Here is a 12,356-nt window from a genome sequence, read left to right on the forward strand (position 1 = left end):
GACTTCATCACACATGACCTTGGCATCTGGAATATTTCTTTGCAATAGCACTAGAGATGTCCTCCACTTTGTTATCTACTGATTGACTCTCCCTGGTTAAATCCAGAGCAGAGCAGAGCAAGCTAATCCGAACAATCCTTACATCATGGGAAAAGAATAAACAACCCCATCTAGTGGGCTGGAGGTTACAGCATGTTTACTCCATTCTGGACTTTTATATGTGAATGCTGGAAAAGCAGGTTAGATAAAAAGAGAAATTCTTCTGGTACTTGGAAACACACTTCACAGATTGTGTGAGTATATTGCCCACATCCCACTGTGAAAGTGTGAATTTGCAACCTGTTCAAAAAGGTGCACAATATAGCCTGCCATTTACGGTCCGCCCTATTGGTTGCATTGCTTTAGAAGAAGTATTTCACCTCATGCCTGGATGCTGAAGTACAAGTCTGCTAGTGAAGAGTGAGAAAGGAGGAAGACAACTTTAAGAGCCACTCTGGCCTCTGAACTACCTGTGCAGCTGTGTAACCTTTAAAGGGAGTCTTTCACGTAAAATCATCATTATAGAACACTAACATCAGGATCTCATTATATTCCCCATATTAGAATGCTACCTTCCATATTGCTGTCCATCGCCGATTTTCTCAGAAAAGCACTTTTATTCAATATGTTATTTAGCTTCTGAAGGTGCCCAAGGGCGGCGTTCATGCGGCCGTTGCCCAGGCCCCTCGTCGCTTTTCATACGAAACCCCTCCCCTTTCACCTCTCTGGCCGTCCTAGGTTCTTCTGATTATGTCCTCCTCTTAGTGAGAAATCCAGCGCCAGCGCCGTTCAACAGATTCACTGCGCCTGTGCACTTCATTCCCCATTATGAGCAGAGGCACAAGGCCAGCTAGATCGGGATGTAGGGCTGGCACATGCGCATTATATGCTCTTGTGCGCAGGTGCGGCGAATCTGTTGAACGGCACTGGCACTGTATTTCTCACTAAGAAGAGGACATGGGAAGTGCATTTTGTGTACTAACTGCCAGTCCATGCATGCTAAAAGAACTGTCCTGATATGTTGGCATTTGAATTCTTCAATATAGAACTGTTCTGCCACACAAGTGCCCCATCATTGCTTCCTGCACTGCTACAATGCAAAATTTTGGCATGATGAACCCTGTTTTGTGCCTCAAAACCTTCAATATCAAGGGTTACTAAACTGTCATCAAGCAGGTAGAGTGTGTTCCGAAGGGAAGAAAGGTATGCCCTTCCCATCACTGCATGGCCTAGGGGAGCAACAGAGTGAGTGAGTACTACTGTACAACCACCATTATTGCTACTGTTCCTCCTTTCTTCTCCTGCAGCACACTACAGATGAAATGGTGCAAAAGCTTGCCACCACTGGACTCTGGAGCAGTGGAAACATGCTCTTTGGAAATTTGAATCACGCTTCTCTGTCTGGTGATGTGATAGATGGATCTGGGTTTAATGAATGCCAGGACAACGTTACCTGTGCCAACTCTAAAGTTTGGTCGAGGAGGGAGAATGCTATGGGTTTGTTTTTTCTGGGATAGGCCCCGTAGTTCACGGGATGGAAAACTTAATTCTTCAGTATACCAGTATATTTTGGACAATTGTATGCTTCCAACTTTGTGGGAATAGTTTGGTGAAGGTCCTTTTCTGCTCCAGCATGACTGTGCCCCAGGGCACAAAGCAAGGTCTATAGAAACATGGTTGGGTGAGTTTGGAAGAACTTGACTGGCACGCACATATTCCTAAACTCAACCCCATCAAACACCTTTGGGATGAACGAGAATGGAGATTGTGAGCCAGGTCCTCTCGTCCAACATCAGTGTCTGACCTCATAAATCTTCTTCTGCCCACAAACCGTCCAAAATCTTGGAGAAAACCTTCCCAGAAGACTGGAAGTGTTTAGCTGCAAAAGGGGGACCAACTTCTTATTAATGCCTATAGATTTAGAATGGGATGTCATAAAAGCTCCTGTAAGTGTAATATGTAGGTGACTATGCCTAATATATTAGTCAATGCCCCATGTCCCCAGACAGAAATAGCCTTCAACATTGTCTAGTAATTGTAAAAAAATAGGCTTGTGGAAATGATTACTGGGACTCCTACGGGGAAGTCCAGAGGACATCCCTATTCTGCTGATGGACAGTTAATGAGCATTCCCAAACAGTGACCTACCGTACATTAACATGTTCCATGCCTGCAGCTCTGTTTGACCATAGAAACATTTTGTGAGTCAGTAACCTCGCCTTTGACCCTTCACAAAGTGAAGTCACCAGTGGGTACCTCAGCAGCACTAAGTACATGACTGTCCTTCTATCTGGAGAATTCTTGCTAAGGAGAATATGCTGGAAGCACAGTAACTCATATGCCAAGACCATAGACTGGAAAGGTGACTAAACACACACCATTCACATCTAAAAAGTCAGAATGAGAGAATCGTTTGGTGTTTACTAGAATAATCCAGGCTAAGAGAATCCACGATACCCAGATTAGAACCAGGTTCCTTCATTATTCCAGCTGAGAGCTATTTCCATTCACATTCTGCTACTTTTTATTAAAACCGACATTAGAAAATAAACTCAGCCTGCGCAGTAAAGTTGCTCGCTTCATGCTGCTTTGAACCATGCATGTGTCTGTAAACTATCTTTCACTAAATTAGTGGAACTTTTCTGGTGGGATCGAAATCTGTATTCTGGACTTCTTTGTGTTGCCTGAGAAATCGGCACAAATTTGTCTCAGATGCACAGCTTCATGTGTCACAGCGTACATGAGGAATGTCCCATGTCGTACACGTCCAATATTCTGTATACTTCCAAATGACGCCAATATATTAGGCTTTACCGTATACTGCCTGACACTTTTTGCTGGTAGTGTCAGAGCAATGTCCAAAAGTGTCACCACGGTTTATAGTACATGAGCCGCTCTGCATCACTGCATGTGACCTGTATAATATTTTTAAAAGATTGAGTTGACGACAGCCTTTCCTAGTTATAAATATATTTCCCGTATACTGGCATAGGTAGCTGACATATTAATGGCAATATACTGAGGGAGGTGATTCATTTGGGGAGGTGGTGGTCTCCTTTGCATTACATCTGCTGCTTTTGTTAACTTGTGTTGTAAGATCATTTCCCTCTACCCCCTCTCCCTTCACAGACAGACCTCACTTACATGGGGTATCTAAAAATACTGAGATGTTACAAGCAGTTGGAGCATGGTCCATGAAAACCAATCACAAGTGCCGCTATCCATAGCACCCAATCCAGACCCTGCTCATTATCGCACTGGGGATTAGAAAATACTCATCTTAGTTGTATATGGTCATGGCTAAGGCATTCCTGGGAGTCCATGCCTCTGACGTTTGGGGGAGGGAAGTTGCTAGGGGGCTAAAGAGGGAGGGGGGATCAGTTTTCTTTAAAACCATCTCCATCCAGAACTCCACACTTTCAAACAAGTTGCTAAATCCCTCTGCTCTCAGCTGTCAGCTGTCTCTCCTGCTCTTTCTTCCTGTTTGCTGGGACATCTCCATCTCTTGGGTCAGCTTCTCTACAACATTATTTTACATTTGTCATCTTTATCGCAGTTCTGCTTTACTTATCTGTGCACCTCTGCTTTCCACAAAGAAAGGATTCCCTGAAAGGAAACAGAAGACAGGAAGGAGTGGAAAAGGTGGAAGCCTTTTGCATGGTGATAACTCTCACAGGCCTCCCAGCTCTGCCCTACTACTGAGAAGGCGTGAAAGGGTTAACCAGAACTTGCCAAGAAACATCTCACTGTTTCCAACAAGAGGACGAATAATAAGGGAACTAATTTGATTGTTGAGCTCGGTTTCAGCATTTTGAACTTGATTTCACAGTGTGGGTTTGGATCCAGCAATTTTTTACACCCTCTCTTTTTCTCCACCCTTGTTGATCCCCATATAAAAAAGCACAAAGCTCCAAATAAAAAGTCATCATGAGCACTAACGATTACTACGACCAACATCAGCTGCACCAGGGTGAGGAAGCAGAGGAGATGCCAGCTACAGAGAAAGACCTTGCAGAAGATGCCCCCTGGAAGAAGATCCAGCAGAACACCTTCACAAGGTGGTGCAATGAACATCTCAAATGTATGAACAAGCGCATAGGGGACCTTCAGAAAGACCTGACTGATGGCCTCAAGCTCATTGCCCTCCTAGAGGTACTGAGTCAGAAGAAAATGTACAGAAAGTACCACTCTAGACCAAACTTCAGGCAGATGAAGCTGGAGAATGTCTCTGTGGCACTGGAATTCCTGGACAGAGAACATATCAAGCTGGTGTCCATAGGTAAGGATGTGTAGTCATTCACTGATCCTTTACTAACACATTTTGACTCTTGATAACCATTTATTAGAGAAAATGAAATAGCAAGCAGCTTAGAAAAATGTGGGATGCATGTTTCACAGTGTCAGTGTTAGGTTATAATATTGAGATGTTGTAAGGAGGGCTCCAAAATTTTCTATCCAGTATGAGGAATTCTCCTCTTGTGTGTCATATGGATACTTTGGGGGAGATTTATCAAACTGGTGTAAAGCAGAACTGGCTTAGTTGCCCTTAGCAACCAATCAGATTCGACCTTTCATTTTCACAGCTCTGATTGGTTGCTATGGGCAACTAAGCCAGTTCTGCTTTACACCAGTTTGATAAATCTGTGCCTTTATTTATAACATGGTGGGCACCAATTTTCATAAACTAGGAGGCATCAATGTCACAGACTCTGCAGGGGAAGATTAGTAATGGTGTACCGCGTCAGGGTACGCCACCTGGAATTTGTGGGCTAACATGCACCAAATCCATTAAAGGGTATATTCGCATGTGGCATACTTGTTACAGTAATTCCTGAGATTGTTGAATGGGGTTTGCAGAAATCCATATGCTTGCCACAATAAAAATGAATGGAACTGACTTTCAATGCAACAAATTTGCTGTGTGTGAATATGCCATAACATTCCCATAAGTTGACATTATTTCATCAATTTCAATTTAATATAGTTTCCTAAAGGTTCTGTATCACAATGAAGCATGGGTTTCGTCAGCTAGCTTAGTCAGCTCATGGAGGCGTGTGGTAGCTAGCAGAAATCAACTGCAAGGGTTGTGTGTGATTACAGGAACGCCTGCAAGATCACACTCCAAAAGTCAGAGGTTCCTCGTGTAAAGTGGCTGATAACACAGGACAATAACTAGACCGTTATTAGCATGTATTACATAAAAAAAAAATTTATGATGTTGAGTTTTGCTATCAATGCCTATATAAAAATGCCTCAGAGTTTTTGAAATATCTATTCAGTCCCTTCTAAGGCTCTGATCACATCACTCTGACTTATATACCAGAATAACCTCCTGACATTTACCTCTGGCAGAGGTCTGTATTCTGCTGCTCAGGTTTACAGAAGTCACCTATCAGGTCTAATTGTAAGAATACATTTTTACTGTTTACCGTTGTAGCATAGTTTATACTTACAGTGTATAGATGGATACCACCAAGGTTGATACCAAAAAGACATTCTTTTGACCTTCTTTAGGGTAATAGAACCCTATTGTGTACGTCAGGAGCTTTTTCCGTCATACGCACTAGTAGAGGCCAATAACAAGTCCTATACGGGCCTTAGTGGCCTCTGCTTCTGTGAAAGCTGGGTGACAACCAATATGGCAACCTTTCCAACTTGTCTAGGGGATATCACCGATACACTTGAGAACTGTAGAAAAATGGGCGACAACTCTTTTGGGAGCTGTGATGGTGGCCTTGTTTGTGGTCACTGGGTTGAATAGATTAACAGAAGAGAACAACCCAAGCAGTTATGCCCATTGGGGGGGGGGGTTTTCTCTACTACAAAGAGCATGTGGACTACCTTTTTGAATCGAGATTCTTGATGGCTGGTACCACTTATAATGGACTGTAATGGACCTTCCAGTTTAATACTCTCTAGTGGAAGGTCCAGAGTTACACTTTGTTACAAAAATGATCCTATATTTCTATGTTGTAATGATTTGTACGTAGGATCTGTATACATGGGAATGGCCTACAATGACTAATTACATAAATAAGCCTTAATAAGACTCGACTAGGTGTCTTCACATGACATCACCATCTAAATCCAGCCAAAATACTGTTACTGCTTAAGCACAAATCCATTGTGTGACCTTCTTTAGTGAGTATACAATTATCAGGTGTACAGTGGGATATTTATGACAAAATCACTAATAAAATCCAGTTTATGGAGTATGTCATCTATCCGCCATCATAGGTATTGAACATCTTGCTGATTACCGACATACTGCGTAAATATTACACTGTTTAGGATTATAACCATGGTACTCTGTGATACAATGTAAATACCCGAAGGCATGTATTCAATGTGCAGAATTCTAAAGTAATGATGCCAGCAGACTCTTTAGCCGTGTGGCTGCAGGTATTATGTACGTTTCATAGATAATCCACCTGATAATAATGTGTATATATATATAGCGGTAACATAGTCCGTAGCGCTTTACTATTGAGAAAGTAAGAAATGAGCAAAATTAATCAAGATAAACAATGACAGAAAAGAAGAAAGGTCTTTGCCCATAAGAGCTTTAGTAGATGCTAGAAGCAAACTTCCAGCAGATGTGGTTGGAAGATCAACAGTAAGAGAATAGAAACTTGTCTGAATATATATATATTTCTATCCTAAGATAAAACATAATAGAAATGATATAAGGGCAGACTAGATGGGCTTATTCTGATATAATTTTTCTATGTTTCTATATGGAACTGCAGGTTGTGGACTACTGTAAGACAAAAACATGTCCAACAACAGCTGGACATTGGGTCACCAGGAATCCAATCCAGCCAGGGTTACATGGAGACTTAAAATACCTGCCTGGAAAGGTTTAATTGTCCGAAAATGCACATGTTGAGCAACTGCAATTTCTCTGAAGTCTCAAGTGACTTTAAAGGGGTTGTGCAGTTAGGCCTCTTGCACACGAACGTATGTATTTTGCGGTCCGCAAAAAAACGATCCCCCAAAAATACGGATGACATCCGTGTGCATTCCGTATTTTGCAGAACGGGACAGCTGGCCCCTAATAAAACAGTACTATCCTTGGCCGTTTGCGTGACGGAAATACGGAAACGGAATGCACACGGAGTTTCTTTCGTTTTTTTTTGCGGACCCATTGAAATGAATTGTTCCGTATACGGTTCACAAAAAAAACGGAACGGACATGGAAAGAAAATACGTTCATGTGCAAGAGGCCTTAATAAAACTCATTTTGATACAGGATGCCATATCAAGGAATAAAAGAGGAGGGTTTTCTATTGAGGATTCTCAACTCTTGGTCAGAGTGGAGAGCAGATACAAAGAGTATCTCTTGCTCAGGAGGACCTGTCCTGTATTACACAGAGAACCCATTGATATGAATCAGCACTATGTAATTTTTAATTCCTCCGGTGGTGGCGCTGCAGGGAAACTGAACACTTATGTCCAGGTTTTCAGTGCTGATTGTTAGTGATCATAAGTAGGAAGGCACTTTGTGATCCGCTTGTTGTCAAGGGACTCTACTAACTAGTAGAGATTGTGCAAAGTGGAGAACACCTTTAGGATATGGCTACAGGGGAACACTGTCGGGGGGCATCTCGGTGTAGCTGTGATCCCATAGAAATGAATGAGGTCGTAGAGTAAGTCCCACATGTGCCATGACTGCAGAGGTTTGGATTTTTTTGTGATTCAGCGGTCACCCTCGCGGCACACATGCCCCATTCATTTCTATGGGATCACTGCTGCATTGCGGTCAGTGTCATCATGTAGCCATACCCTTAAAGAGGTTATCCCATGAATAATGTAAAAAATTAAAATCAGACATCAGATAGTGCATAACAGTCTCTTTATAACAAAGCTAGAACCAGCGCTGTACCTCACATGGAACCATAGATATCCTCATTCATTGCTCTGCTAGATATATATCAAGCCGACAGATCAAGGGGAGGGTCTTTTCTGCTGCAGCTAAGGGGGTGTGTCTCAGCTCTCCCTATCACAGCTCAGGAGGCAGTTGAAGGATGAAACTGAGCATGTTCGGCCATCTCGCAGAACAGGTCAAAGAAATAAGAAAAAGAACAAACATCAGGTGGTGCTATACAGATAGATTTCATTGAATAACTCAGTGCCTTTACAAAAATTTTAATTACATGCAATTACAAAAGTATTCAGATCCAGGAGCTGGTTTTAAACCTGTAGAATATTTTTCGTGGGACAACCCCTTTAAAACTTCCTTCACACATTTTTGTGTTAATTTTTGGGGTTTGTAAAACAGACCATGCAATTCCTGTGTTTTTTAGGTCACACCTTTGATAAGTGCATTTTTCAGAGCCATTTTTCCCTATAGAAATGTCTATCTCAAAATGCCAGAAACAAAGAAAAAGCCATAACCACAGCATGCCAAGCAAAGAAAAACGCTACAAAAAAGAACAACAAATTGTAACAATTTCCTATTGACTTATATCTGGCTGCAGTGTGTTTTGCCAAAAAATGTGGTAAAACTCCTGCAGTGAGGTTAGTGAGATGGCCCCCTTAAATTAAATAGGCTGTAGCAACAGGCATATCCCAAGGATAGCAGAGGCTACTAATGCCATACAACCCCTTTAAATCATTGTGTAACACCATCCTAAGGCCTCTTGCACACAAACGTGTGCGCCTCGTGGCCATGCTGCGGCCCGCAAAAATGCCCAAAACCCACCGTGGGGCAGCCGCAGCGGATCGCGAACCCATTCACTTTAATGGGTCCGTGATCCGACTGTTCCGCAAAAAGATAGGACATGTTCTATCTTTTTGCGGAACGGAAGTACGGGACAAAACCCCACGGAAGTAGTGCTTCCGTAGAGTTCCGTGCTTCCGTTACGCACCATTCCGCATCTCCGGATTTGCGGACCCATTGAAGTGAATGGGTCTGCATCCGTGATGCGGAATGCACACGGAACGGTGCCCATGTATTGCAGATCCGGTCCGCAATACGGCCACGGAGCACACACGTTCGTGTGCAATAAGCCTAAAGGATAGTAAATAAAGGATGAAATAAAGTGCACTCGGCCAAATTGACACCACAATACACCACAACGTGTGATACGTAGTTCAGTGGTACATGAAATCATAGCCTATTAATTTGTGACCAGTTACAGCAAAAAAAGAGGATCAGCTAGTAAGCATTCACTTTACCTTTAGATTCATTAGATTTGATTGGAATTAAATGGGGTTTTCCGGGAGTAGAATACTGAAGATGTATCCTCAGGATAGGTCATCAGTATCTGATTGGTGGGAGTCTGATTCCCTGCACTCCCGCCGATCAACTATTACAAGAGGCCAATGATGTAATGTGCATCGGTCACATGGCCTATGTGCAGCTCAGTCCCATTTAAGTAATTGGGCCTGGGCTGTAATACCAATTGTGAGGAGGCCACGACTGTCCCCGAAGTGCCGCTGTCTCTTCAAACAGCTGATCTGTGGGGGTGCTGGGAGCCAGACCCCCAACTAATCAAATATCGATGACCTAGTAAACAAAGGGTGTCATTTATTAAGCTAAAATACACCGATATTAGGCATATTTCAGGCGCAGATTGCGTCACAACAGGTAGTTGCACCGCAATCTGCGAATTCTCCCCGCTCATGCCAGGTCTAAAAAAGTGGGCGTGGCGTGGGCGGAGAAGGGGACAGCTAGGACGCTGTCTTACATTTAGAACTGGTGGAGGACCTGCCGAAGTTATGAAGAGGCCGAACCACCGCCAGTTTAGGGGTTTATTAAGACTGCCGTCTAAAACTCTGCCCTTAATAAACGTGCCCCAAAATATGTACTTCTTTTTCAGTTCATTTTTGATTAACTGGATATTTTATTTCCTAACGTATTAGTGTACGACCACACAGCACGATCCTGAGCCGGTCGGGCTGCGGACAAAAACTGTGCGGCCAATTAGCCTGCAGCTGCCTTTCATTTAACTGATGAAGACGCAGTGTATAGGTGGTCTTTATTGTTAATGGCCGCACGGTATTGAAGTTGCAGCATGGCCATTAACAATGAAGACCAAGAATATAGCACGGTCTTCATTAGGCCTCTTGCACACGAACGGGCCACAATGCACTAACACCCACCGTGGGGCAGCCGCAGCGGATCGTGGACCCATTCACTCTAATGGGTCCGCGATCCGGCCGTTCCACAAAAAGATAGGACATGTTTTATCTTTTTGCGGAACAGAAGTACGGGACGAAACCCCGCGGAAGCACTCCGTAGTGCTTCCGTAGGGTTCCGTTCCGTGCTTCCGTTCCGCACCATTCCGCATCTTTGGATTTGCGGACCCATTCAAGTGAATTCGGTCTGCATCCGTGATGCGGAATGCACACGGAACGGTGCCCGTGTATTGCGGATCCACAAATGCAGTCCGCAATATGGCCACGGAGCACACACGTGGCGCACAGTTAAATGGAAGGCAGCTGCAAGCTAATTGGGCCACTTGATTCTTGACTGCAGCACGACCACAACCCGACCGGATCACGAACGTGCCATGTGGTCGTACCCTTAATTCAGTTTTATGCTACTCCCTTCTTCAGAGATATTTGCTGGCAGTCAAGAGACAGAAATGTTGGCAGCTCCTTTCATTATCAGTGGGGGGTGAGGAGAGGAGGATGAGGATGAATACTTCAGCATGCATCTCCTTTCAGTTTTTACACACACCTAGAACTCCTTATAAATGTACCGCTCCATCTGTCTTTATTTGGTGGCGCATTCTTATTAAATGTTGTCTGATGTGAAACACGCACCGCTCTATCCAAAATCTGTAACCTGGTGTCTCAACAGTTAAATGAATTTTTCTTCAAAGTCTTCAGGAGGTTTTTCCTTCTCCATAATATACAGATGTTATGGCAACAAATGAGAAAGTTTACACATTCAGCAACAAAATGTCAATGTTAATCTTCCTTGCAGTGGCGTACATAGAGAAGTAAGGGCCCCATAGCAAGGATCTAACCAGGCCCCCCACACAGGACAGAAGGCTTTCTGCCTAAACCCCTTTCAATGACCCTTGGGCCATTTTTTCACTGCTTCATTTGATAAAAGTTGTTCCTTTAGAGCAGAGATGCTCATCCTGCGGCCCTCCAGCTGTTGCAAAACTACAACTCCCACAATGCCCTGCTGTAGGCAGATACCTGTAGGCTGTTCGGGCATGCTGGGAGTTGTAGTTTTGCAATTGCTGGAGGGCCGCAGTTTGAGGATGCCTGCTTTAGAGGGTAGAGTCCTGACCAAGTTTTCACCTCCAGTAGAGGAGGAGATAATCCCAACTAAGACTGGGCCCCCTCTTGCCCTGGGCCCCATAGCAGTCACATGGTAGTTATGCCCCTGCTTCCTTATGACACTGGGGAGTGAGGTTCAGGTACTGAATGAGGGCGTATTCACATGGCAGTGTCGTTTTTTTATGGATTTTCGTGCGGTTTTTGCGGAGTTTCTATACCAGATTTGCACCAAAATTGACTCGTGTTACATGTGGGTTTTGTTGCGGATTTTGACTCAGATTTACACCAGATCTCACACTCTGCATTGCAAACGGAAAATCCACACAAACAATGGGCATGCTGCGCAGAAAATGTCCACATCATCTACTGGAGATTTTAAAAATCTCCTCTAAGTAACTACTTACTGTATTACGTGGAGGATTTTCTGCACGAAAATCCACATGGAAAATCTGCCCGTGGGCATGTGGCCTGAGGCAGCTTTTCTATTTTCATGGACCTCCTCCTAAATGAATGAACATACTGGTGGTACTTCTGAAAACGAGTCCTACTCTTACACAGGGAGATACAGCACCAACATATCGCTTGCTCAGTACAGCAGCCCTTCCCCCGGCGGGGATCACCACCACAGGCACACATGCACACTGGGGAGCGTGCCACATAAAAGCATGTGTAACGTATGTTACTTGCTTCTCCACAAACACCAGTTGTTGAAGGATTCCTTAAATTCCACCCACTTAGTTCTCTTCTACTGGAAGAATTCCACACACCCAGTACTTCACCCGCTGCTGCCAACATACGTTTTTGATATATAAATGGAGAATGCTTAAGGCTGGGTTCACACCTGAGCGTATTCGATAAGCGCTTTTTACAGGCGTTTTTATCGGGCGTTTTTGAGGCGTATTTTGGGGCGCTTTTGTATTTTGGAAACGCGCGTAGTACGCGCGTTTGTGTGATTAACCACAGAGGCATCCAATGAAAAACTGCCACAATACGCGCGACAATACGCCCCAAAGAAGCTCCTGCACTTCTTGGGGCGTAGGGCGTTTTAAAGCGCGTTCGTACACGCTGTAAAACGC

The 12,356-nt window shown here is 43.8% G+C and overlaps 1 protein-coding gene across 2 annotated transcripts in view; it reads left to right on the forward strand.

The window, feature by feature from the left end:
* The first annotated feature begins 3,450 nt into the window (after window positions 1–3,450).
* FLNC (filamin C) overlaps window positions 3,451–12,356 on the forward strand; it is a 69,326-nt gene continuing 60,420 nt past the window's right edge. Inside the window, exon 1 of one of the 2 annotated variants that reach the window (XM_040413495.1) lies at window positions 3,451–4,318. In XM_040413495.1, the coding sequence (XP_040269429.1) occupies window positions 3,967–4,318 (352 nt within the window). In that variant the 5' untranslated portion in view covers window positions 3,451–3,966. The remainder of the gene's footprint in view (window positions 4,319–12,356) is intronic. The other variant, XM_040413496.1, reaches the window with a different exon arrangement.

Source organism: Bufo bufo, chromosome 1, assembly GCF_905171765.1.
Source record: "Bufo bufo chromosome 1, aBufBuf1.1, whole genome shotgun sequence".
Lineage (NCBI taxonomy): Eukaryota > Metazoa > Chordata > Amphibia > Anura > Bufonidae > Bufo > Bufo bufo.